At 40.7% G+C, this 18,054-nt stretch overlaps 1 protein-coding gene across 2 annotated transcripts in view; it reads left to right on the top strand.

Moving 5' to 3' along the window:
- The window catches only part of EPSTI1 (epithelial stromal interaction 1), a 48,615-nt gene extending 35,948 nt beyond the window's left edge, over positions 1–12,667 (top strand). For both annotated transcript variants that reach the window (XM_049815794.1, XM_049815795.1), the window contains exons 8-12: positions 1,429–1,512; positions 4,005–4,078; positions 5,587–5,692; positions 10,559–10,591; positions 12,091–12,667. In XM_049815794.1, coding sequence (XP_049671751.1) covers positions 1,429–1,512; positions 4,005–4,078; positions 5,587–5,692; positions 10,559–10,579 — 285 coding nt within the window. In that variant the 3' untranslated portion in view covers positions 10,580–10,591; positions 12,091–12,667. The remainder of the gene's footprint in view (positions 1–1,428; positions 1,513–4,004; positions 4,079–5,586; positions 5,693–10,558; positions 10,592–12,090) is intronic.
- The last annotated feature ends 5,387 nt before the right edge of the window (positions 12,668–18,054 follow it).

Raw genomic sequence — 18,054 nt, 5'->3', positions numbered from 1 at the left:
ATCTAATTTTGATGTTATCTTGGACCTGGACTCCTTTGCCTGGAGTAATTAAAAGATTCAGGAACAATGTATTTGAAATAGCGAAGCTTAGAAAGTGCCTGGCATGCATGCTAAAAGGGGGGCATATATATATATATATATTTATATATATATATGTGTGATTTTTTAAATTTAAAATTCATGTTCTAAAGAAAGTTTGGGGCAATGTAATGTTGATTAATTTTTTTCCCTCACATCATTTCTTTGATGGTGATATTAATTTAGCATGCCTAGTTCAAATATCAGTGTCAAATTTTACTTGATGTGCATGAACAAATTTAACTTCTTTGGAGTGACTCTGTCATTGGTGACTTTTTTGGCCCTCTTTCTTAATCAAGCTCATAATTAATTTTAATCCTGTCTTTCAAAGTGTTACCAATCCTGTGTAGATTTTTATTGTCTTTCAACTTGATTAACATACACTCCACACAATTCTCCAAGCCATTACGGAGAGTAATGAATAATATTGGACCCAGAATGAGTCTCCCTGGACATGTAACAACTCCTCCCAGCTCAAAATTGAGCTATTAATAATTGCTTTCTCTATTCAGTCTTTTTAGCAAATTATGTGCCTGTTGTTTTAATGATGTCATTCTGCATGCATATATCAAGTTTCGAGAACATTGTGTAGACCTGCAACAAATTCCTCACTAAAGTCAAACCTGCACACTTCTTGTATTAAATTATACTGGGTCATTATTTAGTGTGCTACACTATGTCCCTGCTCAAAGATTTCAGTGTAAGTTCCTATGTATAAGATCCTAAGGATCCTATAAGATCCTAATGGTAGCCTGGCTCTTTGCTAACAACTACAAGTTGTGAAAGACCAGGGCTACTTATTGTCGTGAAAACCTACTACACCGTTGAATACATTATTCATGATGTGCAGTTCAGATTTTCAGTTCTCTTGGCTGCCCCACAAATAATATAGCAGATTTGATCTTTCAGCTTCTGTTGCCCTACCTCCACAAATGCCTTTCCACAAGTAATCCCGGATTCCCCTCTGTTCCCCATTCTGCTTTGTTATCCTGGTAATATTTTCGGTACTTTTTTTTCTTGCCAGAATACCCCACCTCACTATCGGATATCCTGATTGTGTTTTCTGACTGCTCAGAGTATCTTTATGCTTGCCACTGGGACATGGAATAGCATGGGCTGTGGCTGCTTGGTTGTGATGTGCAGGTGACATTCAGCCAAACCGAATGACTGAGACGCTTTAGACCACTTCTTGTTGGAATTCTAGTCTTGAGACTAATCTGGTTTTTAAGTTACTGGAATCATTCAACCAGTTCTGTTTTAATTACCTGTATAACGATTTGGGAATAAGGTTTGGGATTTTGCCCCCCCCACACACACACCAATATATTTATATTCTCTGCTGAACAATAGATGAGAAGCCATACTTATAAGCAAGCTCTTCGAGAGGATGAAAACAGAAGATTAGAGGAAATGAAGCAAGAACAACGGAGGAAGGTAATTATACATTAACGGTCTGCATATTGTATCATTTTTGCATGCTGTGAAACCAATTAAATACATTGATTACTTGTAGCCTATGCATAGAGCTTCTCTTTAGAAAAAGTGATTCAATCACTGTTTTCAAATATTGTGAGAGAGATGAGCCAAGCTGTAAAATTTGGACAGGGACAGGACAATTATCTTCTGGGGTCAAGGCTATTTGCATCTGGATGACTAGCTCCTGTTCGCGTCTTCATTTGAACAATTACGCAGAGCATTTTTTGACCGTGGCACCTGATTCCATACACTAAGGAAACCAATTTCCTCTCTTTCAGGCAGAAGTAACTTACTGAGATATTCGTGATGATCTCAGACTCTGAGTAGTCTCTTTCTTGAGTATCGAGGCCCATGCGCCCTGCCTGCCCCAATGGGGGTGTGGAAGCACTCAGATTTGCTGTTAAGTCCGTATGCTTCTCCATTCCCTTGCTAACCACCTAGAAGATGAGTTTTGAATTGTCTAAAAACCAGGCATGCCGTAACCGCCGCTCTGAACTCCATCTTCTGCATATGCGGCACGCATTGCCTGAGATGCGTCCGAACCACTGTGGTCCCTCTGGCATGGATTTGGGTACCATATCCACATAAAGCTCGTCTACACAAGGCGAAGGTGCTGTGCCAAGTTATCTATCTCGGCTCCAGGTCTGACTGTGCAAGTATGGGGAGGGCAGCATTTGCAAATCGTATTAGCAAATCCATATTAGCAAATACGGAGCCTCTTGCTATGCCTCTGCTGTTACTAACATCCAAATTAATGTTAAACTGCTTCCCCGGTAGCAGAATCTTAGCGCAAGAAATTCCACTCAGTGAGTTGCTACTAGAGCTGGAGAAGTGACTCAGCCGGTCTCACGGATATTTTTCTTTAAATGTTGGGGATAAGTGTCCTCGTTTCATAGTATTCTAGCAACCAGGATGCTGGAAACAAAAGGTGGGGAAAAGGGGAGGCTTTTAATTGCTTTCCCATCAGGCATACGCTTATTCCCCAGAATTACACAGAGGAAAAATTTTTGAAAGCCAGTCCTGATGGGTCTAAGGCTGGTAGCTGTCGTATTCTTTACACTGATTCTTCCATAGAGAAAATAACTACAGATGTGAATTAGCACACTCCTACTTTATGAGTTTGGTTTAAGGGGCTCACGTAGAGCTTTAGACTCTTTATTGATTTCCACAGACAGCTGAGAAGGTGTTGGCTGCTCTTGGTTCCTACATGGTTCCAAGTGCTCCTTGCCTTCAGAGTTGCTACTACCTATTGCACAGAGTAATGCACTACTTACAGACCGACTGTAAATAACGTGTATTTTAAAGGCTCCAACAATTGTCCCTCAGATATATGTTGGCTCGTTTCTACTTCAAACTAATATTAATTAAAGTAATTGTGAATTCTGTCTTGTGCATACCTCCGAGCACAGTGTAGCTATAAAACGTATAGGCTTTGTCAGTTCCCTTTTTTTTTCGGAACAGGTTTTAGTATGTATTGCTTGATATAGAAATTTTCAGTACGCTTTGAACACCGCATCATATACACACAATATATTTCAGAACATTAGTCCATGAGAGGACTCAGCATATTGGAAAGTCAGATACTGGGTTTTAATTTTCAGGTTGAATAGTTATTTAAAACAGTGAAAATTAAGGTTGGCTTTTTTATTTCTTAATCCTGTTTTTTCTTTTAGGGCTAGACAAATATTGATACACAACACATTTGCAGTTATTGATTTTCTTCATACATTTATTGCATAGTTTTTATTTAATGTTCCACTTAAATTGATTTTTTTTTTAAAAACTTTTGTGGTTCCATTCAGTTATTGAAGCTTTTATCTAACCGCTTCATTTTATTTTAGTTACTATTGCTACTGCTGCTCAGTTGCTATGGAAAACATGAAAGATGGGTCTGTTCCTATCCATTCCCCCTCACCCTGCAAGCCAAATTTTCTTTGCGGAAAAATCTGCATCTTCAATTCTTGGGTACATCGCAGGGAACAAGAGCCAGACAAACAAGCACAGACACACAGAGCGGAGTCGCACAAGCTGTGTCTCCTTCACAGTCCTGGCTAAAAATCGCATGAGCAAACTCTCCCGAAAAGAACTCCCACTGACGTTGTTTCTATACCTTAATACGACGTGACATAAGGGCGGCAGGCTGCCGCAATGCTGGGAGTTTGCGCGCCCTTTCGCCGCCCCGATGGGTACCATTTTCCCATCCTTACCGAAGGGCACATCTTCGTTGGACCCTACGGGTGCGATGGCTGGGTCTGCTCCTGCTAGATGACTTTTTGGCTGTTTTCCCCCTTGGACCCACGGGGAAATTCAAACCTGTGGGTTGGGGCAAGGGGAAGAGGAATGGTGTCTGGCGTAGCCCTTTAAATGAATTGGGTTTGCAATATAGGTATGTTAATTAAAAGTAAGTTTGTTGGGATTTTTTTTTCTTTTTTCTCTTTTATCATTCCCAGGCTGAATTCATGGAATTTAAACAAAAGCAGGAAGAAGAAGCCAGGACAAGAGCACATCGAAATGAACAGAGGAGGTATGATGCCAAAATGCAGATTACACTCTAATTGAATTCCTATCTGGAAAGGGTCTCAAAATCGCAGGCATGCGTGCTTTAGAAAACAATTGCAATGAGGATTCCCTGATCTCGCCTCTGGTTTAGCTTTGCCTTCAAATGAGCCACTAATATCCATCATTACTGCTCCCTGTGATTCAGTATGACCCAGAGTGCCTTTTTCACTTCATTTATCCTTTCAGCATAGGTTACAGCATAGGGTAGAAACTATTAGTATTTTCATGAGTAACTACTAGTATAGTAGTTTCAGCTGGGAAACATTTTATTTATTTTTGCTTTATTTTAGAATGGGCTACTTGTCCGTGCCACATTTTGCGGTCGACTGTCACTAAGTTAACAGGCAGAGCTAAACATGGGATTTGATATCGATAGAGATAGAAGCTGCAGTGCAGCTTGGCCTTCTGCTGCTGCATTGGTCGTGCCCCAGGCTGTGCCCCACTGCTGTGCCCTCTCTGTGCTCAGCGGTTCTAATCTTGCACTTCTGTCCCTTAACTGACTTTCCATTATCTTGAAGCATAGCTTTATTCTCAACTTTGTTTTCTGCTGGTAAAAAGAAGCAACGCTTAGGCTCAAAAATAAAAACAACAATTGTTTCTTCTTTATATCATTAAGGAAATATAAAAAAAATTACTTCTGTAGGCAACCACTCTCCATAGTGTTTTCATTTCTTTTTTTTCTCTAGCAAAGATATTGAGATAATTACCCATAGAAGTTAATGAAGGATTTTCGATTCAGTCCATCTCATGTCCCTAGACAGAAATAATCCAGTATCTTGCATTTTACATCATTCTTACCAATAGCATTGTAAAACATCAAAACAACAGTCATGTCTAAGCATGTGTGTCAGTCCTAAGCGTTAATAGGCAGGGAAAAAGAAACAGTTTTCAGAAGGTTTGAAAATATTTAAAACAGATTGAGGAAAAGTGTATTTGTATTTGTGCATGATTTCCAGATTGACAGAGCAGTACGAGAAAATGCTAGAGTTGATTTCAGAGCTGGATGGTACAGAAAGTTGTCAGCTACACAAATTGTCCCAATTAGTAACAAGATTAAGTGGGGGTTTTCTTTGGCATTAGCAAATCAGTACTTTTAGAAACTCTCCTTGTGTACTGAAGGCTGAAAGACCACCTAAGGTGAATTGTCAAAATAGCTAACCCCCCCAATAAGGTGGGTGGTGGTATGCAGGTTGTCTTTCTACAGAGAATTTTGGTGCATTTCTCACAGCAGCTGAGGTATGCCTTTTAATCGCGACGGACTGATCACAGGATAAGGATGCACCTAGTGAAGTGAAAATGAAATCCACCCTATCTCAATCCCGTCCATGGTTATGCAGCACAGGCTTGAAAATCGTAGGAAAATGGGTATTGAACTGAGAATAGGGAAAGCCACTCGCAGAATGTTAAATTTCAAAAGTCTGTGAACTCCTCAGCTACCTTCAATCATCATTCATTTTTTTGTTGTATTTTAAGAGTAAATAATGCTTTCCTGGACCGACTGCAGAACAAAACACAACCTAATAGCATCTACCAACCTGGTTATTCTGGGAGTCTGGACTACCTCGGTAACGACGCCTGGGTAAGTTTTTGGGTACAGAAAGTGAAAGCAATCAGATTATTTAAAAGTTGACTTTTCCCCCAGATACTGTTATGTGTCTGTGTGCATTTAGCCTGCCTGACAGAACGTACAGTCCTGGCTGGCTGTCTACAATAGCTTTTAGGAAGAAATCCTGTCTTAAATATAAGCTGTTCAAATGGGAGGAGGGAGGAACAGCTGCTCTTGCAGCAGAACTCAGTGGTTTTGCATGCAAGGTACTTCCTTAAGTTCAGAAAAAAAGGGTGTTGAAATCCTAAGGGATTTTTTGAAAACCTTTAAATGAAAGATGTTTGGAAATGCTGTAAACATTTTAATATGTTATAGAAATTGGAGGGGAAAAATCCCATGAAAGGTACAGCCGTTCATTTTTTACCTGTGTAAAATTACGACAAAGAAGACCCAACTGCATCCAATTTAAAATACATAATATTTGTAAGGATTGTTTGAAGAAAAGATATCCTGACTGTAGCCTATTAAACATCCAGTAATTTTTTCAGCTGTCCTAATGAGGCATTAATGTGACTGTTATTTAGAATTGCACTCTTCAGTGTAAAAAAAATTTAAAAGTAGTATTCCCATCATGGAAATTTGCATTAGGTTGAAGTTCCATTGCTGAGAGGACCCTAGTGCAGAAATGGAAGATTTACAAAGACTGTGCAGCAAAAGCATGAGAGTCTAAGAGAATTTAGTGAGTGTGCCAGTGTAGAGGAAGACATTTAGCTGATAAATCAGAAAAGCTTGAACGGGATTAGTTGGACTCTCTGGTGGGGATGTGTGTGTTGGCAGTATGGGTTCAAGCGTCTACAAAGTCAAGGCATGATTGAGAAGCAGATATTCTTGCTGCTGGAGTTTTCTATATACTGGAAGTGGAAAAAAAGAGTCTTAATCGCTACAAGCTTTGGGCAAGCCCTGGGCCATGGCAGAGGGCTCGGGAACCTTGGACTGAGGCCACCTTTGTGCATAGCAGGTCTCTTGGTCTTGCTGAGATGAAGGAGGACCTGCCAGGTCAACATCCCATAAGGTCTGTGGGCAGCTGCTTGGAGAACCAGTTGGTTAGAGGTTTTACTGGTAAGGCCTGTATCATGTGCCAGGGAATCCAGGAGTTGTTGGAAGCCAAAGTACAGATGTCCAGGCTAGTGACAGAGTGGGACCAAGAGAGCGCTCTGTATGGCAGCTGAACCTTCTCCTGAAGGATGGCGTGTCTGCAGATAGCAGAGGCTTCAGGTAGGACAGAGCTGACCGATACCTAGTAAGCGGCAAAAGATAAAGTCTGCTGGATGGGCCCTGGTTAACAAAGGCAGCAAGGGCAGAAATTATTATTTTTATTTCACTTTCTGTCCTTTGTCCCAATTTGTAAACTGTTTTCTGAGAAAAGAAAATGCGTGAAACAGCCGAGATCCCCAACATCTAAACTCGAGCATCTCCATCAAGATGCCTGACAGCAGGCACCACTGAAAACCTTTGCCATTGCCTGCAGAGGGAGCGGGGTTTTGCCTTTAGCCAGATGCCCTAAATCCTCTTCCACAGGGCGGGTGTTGGTACCACCAAATGAGCGCTCTCAGCTCAGGCACAGCTTGAACAACAGACGACTCTGTGACATACACAGCCAATCTATGCTTTTTTAAAAATACATGTATTCAAAGAATGCATCAACACAAACGCAATAAAACCTTGTGTGTAGAAGTGATAAATTTCCTACTCTAATGTTTACTTAATGGCTCCCAAGAAGCCTGACTTCTGTTGGGTAATGCTAGATTATCCATTTTTCCTTTTGCTATGATGCGAGATTTGAAGACTAAACAAAGCAGGGAAAGAATAAACTATGAGATAATATGTCATCATGGAAAGGAATTAAAAATTAGTATTGGTAACAAGAGCAAGAAAGAAAAATCTCTCTCAAAAGATAGGCTGGAGGCTGCAACCTCAGTGTCTTGGATTATACCAAGATTCTTCTCCCTTCCCTTGGGATTTTAAGCAAAATGAACTAAACTCCAGGTGGGGCTTACAAGTCTGCAGTGTGACATTTTACATTACAAGGGAGCTAACTGAAGTAGGTCAGACTATATACTAAGATTAAAAGAAATTAAAAAGGTTCCCAAAGTTAAGACCTGCAGGTAATTTTTGAGTCTGCTCCGTCTGTGGCACTGAAGAGGAAATAATTGTTCTCTTTCCCAATTCTTCTTTTCCGGTTTGAAGTCTTTACAGTCACAACGGCTTCACACTGAACAGAAACTAAACATCACACCGTGTTGTCGATACACGTGCTGTATTTTTCACTATTATTTCTATTAGCCTGGTTTCGTAAGAAAATGAAGTTTGTATGATCATGCTGTGTGTCTACATGTAATAAGGCGTTCAACCTGCTGGCCACTCTTTAGCCAAATTTGCAAGGGAGTATAAGTCTCAATTAAATTTCTGTGCGTTTCATGAAAAGCAATGGCTTTTTGGGGGAGAGACCCCCCAAAAAGTGCCCCAGTCTGAGGGGTGATGGGAAGGACCTGGGCACTCTCTGCGTTGTTCGGCTGCAGCTCTGCCCTGTTTCCCTGGGGGCTAGGGATGCAAAAAGGGACATGGATATCACAGGGGACGTGGAGAGGAGGGGAGGAAGGCGAATTTGTTGTGTGCGTCTGGGAAAGGAGGAGGAGAGCGGTTGCATTGCCCAGTTGTCCCCTAATCGGTAAGAAACCAGTTTTCATTAATTCATCTACCCTCCAGACATCTTGTGTTTTATTAGGAATATTTATAAGCTGTTATTTCAAGAAGGATCTTCACGAAAGTAATCTTTTCTCCCTTTTTGGTTATAAATGCCAGGGTGCTGTCTGGGTGGTTGTGTGGTTTCTTTTTTTAATGGGAAGACAAATTAATGAATTTCCACTTTTGTCTGTGAGCTACTGCACCCTTGAGAAAGCGTCGAGTCTTGTCGTATGCTATCAAGAAAGTCTTGATGTCCTTTGTGCCGCCATTGTCTCTAACATAAGGATAAAACTTTTAGAATAGGAGGGTAAAAAAAATAACAGTTGTCATATCGATATCAAATTTAATCAACAAGATTTAATCCTTACTCAACTGTGACCCATGACTGAAAACAGTATCTGTTCACAGTAATGGCACAAATGATCAGTTTTACTTAAATGTTAAAACACTTCTATTTTTACAAAATAATAACTATAAAAGAGTTGCATGTTTTTATGTCACTCCCTCATGAGATTTGCCCATGTTGAAGTACGGAGGGATTTGCAGAGGCCAAGTGCTAACGCATGGCAAGCCTGTAAGGGAGCCCTTGTTTATTTTTTGTGTGGAAATGGAGCACTGTCAAGGACCCTTTTGTCTATTCGATTGATGGGAAGAGGTGACGTGGTGAACATATGAAATTTATTTGTCTACTCTTCTTTAATGAAATACTAGTTGTCTTGTTGAAACTCTCTGAGCTATAGTAAACCCAGAATCTAGAAGGCAACATGACATATTACACCTTCCCATTTTGTGTCTCCATTACACCCGGAGTCATGCATAAGAATGAGAAATGCTCTCTCGGATGCTGACTCTGCTCTTTCAGTGGATGTGTAATTCTAAATATTTGTTGTGGGAAGCAACTATGCCCTGAATACACAGGTGCAGTGTGACAGAAAACCCCATTCTTTTCCTTTCCCATATGCAGAACAGGGACTCGATGGATGCTGGATAAATCTGTTTTGAGGAAACATGATTTATGGATAAAACTATTTGAAATAAACATGGTTTGTGGGTTAGCACTTGGTTTAGTTCTTGTAGCATGATCCATGGGAATGTTTCTTCGGAGTCTCAACCAGCACTTGATTTATGCTGTTTGCTACCAATTTGAGAGGGAGCATGTCATGAAGTTACTGTTGCACAGCAAAGAAGAACTATAGCTCAAAGGTCCCTGAAGTTACAAGGCCAGCACGCATGCCACAGTTTTCCATATAGAATCAGCCTTTAATGCAGCCTTCCATGAATTTTTAGATGGACAAAGCTGCACTGAAAATGCTGGTTTCCCAGCACAAAGAAAAAGCTTTTATTTAACGTGGGAATATTGAGACTAGACTATTTATACAAAAAGGTTCCAGAGCGCAATCCACAATAGCTACGTTTCTTGTAATGAGGAATGTGGTTGGCTAACTTAGCTTTAACCTGGTTAGTCTACGTACAATCTGAGTTGAAAAGATTATTAATTTTTTTCCTAAAACTGGTTCTTTTGGTCTTTGGGATTGTTTTCTTTTCACTGAGAGTAATGTGCTTGTCTTTCCTGGCAGAAGGATGGCAGAAAATAAATAAACTACTCAGCAGAAGTATCAGCATCAATATAGGAACCTCAGATGAGCAGGCGCAGGCAGGCTGTAGCTGAGTTTAATGACTTGCCTCTGACAAGGCAGTGAAACAGCATATGCAGATGTGTTCTGCCTGGCTTGAGCTCACGCATTCTTTCCTTTAAAAATCTCATCCTGAAAGAGAATAGTGGGAGTCTGGGGAGGAGCAGAAGAAACTTTTCACTCTTTCAAATTGTGTGAGATCAGGAAAGGATTGAGGCATCTGAAGATATTGGAAACACGTCTAGATTGATTTTTCCAGCAAAAACAAGATATGCTTATCTCCTGAGTTAATACACCCTGCTATTCATATTGAGTTTAAATTGAAGAAATATTTATTTCTGGAATTGGAATCTTGCAGAAGGGTTTACTTGTTATTTTAAGTGGAGTTTCAAAAGACGAGAAAGGGCACCAAGTAATCACGAAAGTTCCACACGACTGGAAAACCAGAATTCCTTGCATAAATATGTGATTGTACTGTACATTGTACTGTACTAATGCGTTTTTTTTTTATTTCATCCAGGAGTCGCACTACTTGGAATAAAGGAGGAGAAAGGTAAGGGTAATGAATTTCTTCATTCTTTTTAGTACCAATGCTGGTGTTAATTTAGCTTCATATTTGACATTTCATCATGACAGCTTACGTGGTTTAATTCTCAAGCAATATGAGATTTATCTTAAAAAAAAAAATGCTTTCCAACTCTGTGTTTGGGGCCATGCAATGGCACATTCCTATTCTGAAACACCTTCTCGTAAAGAAGTGCAGAACGTGTATTTCAAGTCAGAGGAGGTGCTGATGGAAGGGAAGGCATCTGCTGGGGGTGCCGTGAGATTTCCTGCTAAAACCTCAATACAGCCACATTCTCTGTGTCAGGGACCGTGAGTGGATAAACCTGGGCAGCTGAGGAACGTGGCTGGAAATGCAGGAGGCGACTCTGCAAACTTTCAGTGGGCTTAAGTGAAAGAGGATGACTTTGTCGTGGGCTGTGTTCTTCCTGCTATTTCCCATGAGCAAACAGGGTGACTATTCCTACCAGTGGTAAAACACCACGACTGAATCAGAGAAATCAGGCCCGCTGTTTTCAAATGACCTTTTCATAAGGCTCACGGCACCGATGTTCTTTTCTGAAAGGGGTTCCCTACCCTAATACCCAGTTCCGATATAAAGATTTGTGCAGAGCCTTTACTTCTAGGCTTGGAGACTTTTGAAGGAAGTTCAGGTATTGACCCACATCATTCTTGCCTTAGGAGATGGCTTTGACATAACTCTTTTTTTTTTTTTTTTTTTTTTTTGAGAGCTAGAATTTTATAAAGAGGAATTTTAAAAAGTCAAATTTAAATAAGCCCCTTGCTTTCAACCCTTCTCCCACAAATGCAGATATTCTTCTACGACTTTCTTCCTCATTTTCTGCTCCAACAGTTATTTTAGTTTTTTTGCAGCAGGGTTGTATTCTGAAGATGGTATCTAAATAATATTGTTGGCCTCCCATGAGTCGTCTTTTCAGTTTTATGAGGAGTAAAATTGTTATTAAAAACTACCTCAAATTCACTAAAGAAATGACAACAAGTAGATAAAGGCAGCTCCCCACAGGGGAAGAAATGGCCATCGTTTGCAGCCCACAATACTATTAGGTTTTGCAAACTGTGGGCAGCTGAAGGAGTTCAACACATTGGATTCTTTGTCGGTTTTCACAATATCTACAATACCAATAATATATTTACATATGAACTGTACAAGAATTATGGATGGGTGTACTTTTGTACTTTTTTAAGCCATGTTTTACTGTTGTTTTGAAAACACATTTCAGCTTGCTACATTAATATATTGTTCAAAGAGTTATTAATATGTCTGCAGATAATTAGGACGTTTTGTGAATTAAATTTACAAAAAGATAGAAATCCCTTCATGAAGGCTTTACATAATTAAAAGCTAAAACCTGTCGGAAGAAAAGGGAGACTATTTTCCAGTGGACTTAATCCTAGGGAAGTTCACTTTGATTTTTGCTTTTGCTGCAAAAGATAATTTTTAATTCTGTTTTCTCCCTCTTGTTACAGGGTATTGGAAAAATATTCACTTTTATCTGGCCTAGGCCAAATGACCTTGTAAAAGCTCCAAGAAAGCGCTCTTTTATCATCGTGATTTTTTGTCTTACCCTGACTTCAGCTTCACACCCACTTCATGAGCAATCTGTGGAGACTGGTTTCTAGCTGTCATTATTCACGCATATTTGAAGCAGCTGATTATGAAAGTCCTATTTAATTTTTAATAAGAGAATGTGTCACTTTTTTTTTTTCATAAATTGTTTTGCCTCTTGCAGAATGTAATTATCCCAGTCTTTGGGATCTCAGAAAAAGAAGACATTAGCGGCTGCAGAAGCTGCAGTAATATCTGTGTTTACTTGCTGTTCTATACCAAGCCAAAAACATCTCGGGGACTTGAACTAAAGAAGCAGGTAGAGGCTTTTCTTTTGGGATGGGAAGGAGAAGCATTGCTGGTTCGGGGTTTTTGTTTTGTTTTATTTTGGTGGGGATTTTGTGGAACTGTTTTACTATTGTATTCAACAGCAGACACTCAAGAAGAAACAGATGTTTGTATTGTAGACAGGATCTTTTAAATATGTTTTTAGACACATACAACACATGAAAGAAATAAAAACTTGAAATAACACTGAAATTTATTCAATCTTTCCTACATCTTTTGTGATATGATATACCAGTATTTCACTTTGCCCATTTTACCTTGGTAATTTCTGTTACATGAGCGGGGGAAACTACTGCAAGGTTAGCTTTAGTTTCTTGTTTTTCTTTGTCCCTTTAGTCTATTGGAATTTAATTTTTATCTCCCTGTTTCTGCAGATGACAACATTTTAATGCTTTCCAAAAGTCAGATGCATGACCAAGGTATTTCTAATGGAAAAGAAGGGTCCACAGTACATGGTAGATAAACCATGCAGACAAGAAAAAGTACCTGCGGCATTTACAAGTACATCTTAGGCAAAGTTAAAGGCTTCCTGAGCAGTTTTTTTTCAGTGTGCAGGCATGCCATGGTATTATTCCATGACCCTTGCAACATGGGAACTTCATAATGGATCACCTGAAGTTTTCCTTTGAACTACGAGTGTTGCTACTTTCCCCTCTGGGACTCTCTGCAGTTGCCCTTGGCTCTCTTTGCCTCAAAGAATTACTCAAATCTCTCATACTACTAGCTAGCTGATGTTAATAGGAAATGCCTGAGACCTTGGTAATGCTCTGTGGTTTAGCCTTTTTTAAAATATCTGACACTGGGAAAATTCCTTGGGAAGACTTTTGCATACCTACACAATGGCACTGTATTGCACGTGGTACTTGGCTGTGCTATTGGACTGCTGCTCTGGAAATTAAATTCACGTCTCCCTCCCAGAACTCCCTCACCCAGCCTCCTTTAGCAGATATCAAGGCTGGGGCTAAATGTCTGCAGAGTAGGATATATGTACATGCAGGCACATATATTTTGAAGGAAATGTCTTTGCTTTAATCAGAAACTTGTATTGTACTCTAATCAGACCAAGACTTGCAGGTGGTCTTTTTGAAGCAGTGAACCTGCAGGCTCTCCACACTTCACGTACGATACCCCTAGACCCAGCTGACAAAGGCTGAGTGGGAGGGGAAGTCACCACGGTCACTAACAAGTTAAAATTCAGTGTGATCCTGTTGCTGTGTTTCTATACCCGAAGAAAAAGAAGAACTTTTTATTAACCTGCTTCTTTCACATGCAGGAACAGTGATGGCAAGTCACCTTGAGTAACCTCTTCCATTAAGCTTGTCTACTTTCTTTTGGCTGTCTTCAAAGATGAAACTTGATCACAATCTTCAAAGTGCTTCCCCTTATCCAGCATTTCAATCTCTTATTTGAAATGCTCTCTACAAACTATTTCAGACATTAACTATTCCAGCCCTTTCTAATGGCAAAGTATCTGAATTTTTCCTCTCCTATCTTTCTGAACAGAACAAACAAATCTATATGAACAGTGGCCCAGGAAATGTCTTTGAGAGCCATGGCCTGCAATGGAGATGATAAGAAGTTACACGCATCCATGAATTGATGTTAGCAGAATGTCTGGAAAATGCTGTTCTTATCCTGTTGGAAAGCTTCCAGTATCTCAGAATTACCATCTCCCCCCCCACACATCCTGCCAAAACTTTAAGCTTGAAAGCAAAGGGATGTTATGACATCTCTTTAAAGGGGTTATAATGAAATGAACTGGTGATAGACTGGGAAAATGGCTTCATGTCTGTCAAGACTTAGGAACTGATAGTTGGTTGTGTTTGCTAGCTGCATGTTAGAGTAAACCTTTGATAAAGATTGTCAAATGCAAATAGGTTCCTCTAGTTATAACTTAGACTGACCAAATTAATTATCTTTAATGCAGTGGTATAAAACCAGATTTTATTACTATATAACAGTAAATGGAGGTTCTTTTTTTTTGTTTTGAAAATTGTTGTTGTCTCCATATAATCTGCGCTGGTAATCTTGCTATTTCAGAAACAAACCTTCCAACAGGGAGTGGTATGGGGGCTGGAAGTTACAAGAGGAAACCCCCTTGCTTTTTCATGGCTGAGACAAATTCATTTTAACAAACTGACTGAACCATTAAGATCAGCTATTCTGAATTCCGATGTAACTTGACAGCAAGATTCCTATGTTTAGATTTTATGGTCTGCCTAAATCAGAAACTACCTTCCTATGAAGAAATGCAGTGTTCGTTTAAGTACTTACAAGATTGATTCTCCATTATGTATCTAAAAGTTGTTCCAATGGTTTAACTATCCTTGCTTTTAAAAATATCTGTCTGACTCCTAGTTCAAACTTGCTCAGTTTCAGGCATCCGTTATTGAATTTTCTTAACAACTTGCCTGGTAAATTTAAGAGTTTTCTGCTCTTGGGGCTCTTATTTTTTTCAGTGTGCATATTTGGACAGCTTCATTCAATCTGCAGTCCTTGTTCAGCTTTTATTCTTAAAAATATCCCAGATTTACAGAAAGCCTCAGATGCGACAGGATTCGGTATAAGTGCACCTTCTTTTTGGTATGTGCCTCACTACCCAGACACTGAGGCAGAATACTATTAGCTACTAGAAAGGGAGCTAATCCATAGCTTACATTTTATGGTACTCATCCATGTTCAGTTCACACCTCTGCTTCAAGAAATCCAAATCCCTGTCCCCTGTCTTGGAGAATATCTTAACCACTGGGCTCTTTAGGGTAGTTGTCAGCACCCAGGCTGTGATGGCTCTTCTGCTTTATGCAAAGGAATAGAAATTCACGTGAAGTGAGAAGGCACGTGGCTTTACCCAGCCCAGGAGCTGGATGTTCCTGCTGTGGCCCATGCCATGACTCTGCTCCTCATCTGTCGTGGTTTAACCCAGCAGGCAGCTAAACACCACGCAGCCGTTCCCTCCCTCCCCAGTTGGATGGGGCAGAGAATTGCGAAAAAAAAAAAAAAAAGAAGAAAAATTTGTGAGTTGAGGCAAAGGCAGTTTAATAGGACAGAAAAGGAAGGGGAAATAATAACAATAATAATGATAAAAGCGTTAGAATATACAAAACAAGTGATGCACAATGCAATTGCTCACCACCTGCCAGTTCCTGAGCAGCGGCCCCCAGCCAGTCTTCCCCCTCGTTTATATACTGGGCATGACATCCCATGGTATGGAACACCCCTTTGGCCAGTTTGGGTCAGCTTTCCTGGCTGTGTCCCCTCCCAAATTCTTGTGGCCCCCCCACCCCCAGCCTCCTCACTGGCAGGACAGTAGGAGAAGCTTAGAGCCCTTAGTGTAAACGCTCTTAGCAACAACTAAAACATCGGTGCGTTATCAACATTATTCTCATCCTAAATCCAAAACACAGCACTATATGAACTACTAGGAAGAAAATTAACTCTATCCCAGCTGAAACCAGGACACCCTCATGGTCTTCCCGAAGGGCTCCCTCACATAGTGCACTCACTCCTTTACACTTCCAGATTTTTTTTTTTTTCTCTAGTCCTGCTCCTGGAGTTACAGACTCCCTGCAGAAATCCCTTTCACTCCCTCTGTTAAGCATTCCTTCTCCTTCCCTTCAGTCATGCCCCCTTTCTTGTTAAATCCCTCTACTTCACCAGCTGAATTTCATCAGGAGCCTGTAATCCAAGGATTCTTCTTTCACACTCTTGACTCCTTCATCAACAGACTCGTTCCCTGCTATATCTTATCGAAGAACAAATGGACAAAACACTATTGCTATTTGCTGCTTCACCTTTTTTCTTTTGCAATCATTTCTCCTTCCTTTCTGAGAAGAGGATGTGTTTTCCTGACTCCTCTCTATATCCCCTACTTATCCCATTCTTTCCCATCTTGGGGCTGCATTAGGAAAAGCATTGCCAATGGGTCAAGGGAGGTGATCGTTACCCTCTACTTAGCACTGGTGAGACACATTTGGATTGCTGGGTCTGGTGCTGGGCTCCCCAGTACAAGGAGAACATGGACATGCTGGAGTGAGTCCAGCAAAGGGCCACGAAGATGATGAAGGGACTGGAGCATCTTTGATATGAGGACAGACTGGGAGCTGGGACTGTTCAACCTGGAGAATATAAGGGTCAGAGGGATCTGATCCATGTGGGTAAATGCTGGAAGAGGGGGAGTAAAGGAGATGGAGCCAGGCCATTGGTGCCCAAGGACAAGAGGCAATGGGCACAGGCTAAAATACAGAAAATTCTGTCTAAACACACAACCGCCCTTTCTTTGTACTGTGAGGGTGATCAGGCCCTGGCACAGGTTGCCCAGAGAGGCTGCTGAGTCCCCGTCCTTGGAGATATACAAAACCAAACTGGACAGTCCTGAGCAACCTGCCGTAGGTGACCCTGCTCTGATCTGACATCCAGAGGTGCCTGTGAACCTCACCTGTCCTGCGGTGATTTCCTAATCTGTCTATAGCTATTTTCATCTTCTGCTATCACTCATTTCTTTCCTCAGCCCGTATTTGCCGCTTTCAGCTCACAATGCAAGAAAAAGTTGTGGTTTCATCCTGCAGACATAAAACAAAATTTTTGTGCCCCAATTAATTTTAACTCCTTCCACCCCTCTTTTTTTATAAAAAACTTTGTACCTTGTTTACAGTAATTCTACACTTTTAAAATTAATTTTTGAAGACGTAGTTTAAATCAATATCTCAAATTATTTCGTTTTGTCTAAGTCTTGGAGCCGACCCTTTGTCTTCACCCTCCTTTCTTGTTCGCAACAGCCAGTCCTGGTCCTCTTGAGCTCTGCCCGTGGTGGCTTTCCCCCAGCTCCCCGCTCATTCCCTTGGGCAGCTCTGGAGGAGGTCTGAACTGCTCATTTTCCTCCCTCACCTGTGGAGGAGGAACCTGTCAGTGTCTCGTGTTATCCACAACAAATGTTTTCTCTTGTCCTGGCCTTAAAGGAGTCACCGTCGCGGCGATCGTGGGCAGGCGCTCAGCAGATGCTGACACCGTTATAGAGGGGGAGCATTGCCTGTGACCGGGGCTGGGTAGAAATGCAAGCTTGAAGATGAGAGAAAATTCACTTGAGCTTCTTCAGCCTCTCATTAAAGGCTTTCCAAATTTCAAACCCTTCTAGGGATCTCATCTGAACTCTCTGCGGTCTGCTCTCATTAAAAAAGTGTGGGTTTCTTTCTTGCCAACATTAATTCATTTTTTATCTCGCTTACAGCCCACATTCCCCTTCCTAGCTGTTTGATCTTCACACCTAGCTCTTTAATTAAAAGAAGGCGAGCCCAGCTTTTCCTGCTGTCTGGGCCTCTCTCTAGAAGCTCTCTTTATCTCTCATTCAGTCAGTGCCAACCACAGGCTTTACCACCAATTTCTCTTGCTTTCCCTCCCAATCCATGAACTCCCCTGAACTACATTTGGATAAGAAAACCCTGCCAGATATGTTATTTTTGAAAGATCATTCCCATTCAGTATTTTCTTTTAAAATCTCTCTAGTAATTTTTTAATTTGCTTACCTAGACTTTGAAATTTGA

This window comes from Accipiter gentilis, chromosome 13 (assembly GCF_929443795.1).
Source record: "Accipiter gentilis chromosome 13, bAccGen1.1, whole genome shotgun sequence".
NCBI lineage: Eukaryota > Metazoa > Chordata > Aves > Accipitriformes > Accipitridae > Astur > Astur gentilis.
This window is presented reverse-complemented; position numbering and strand designations above follow the sequence as displayed.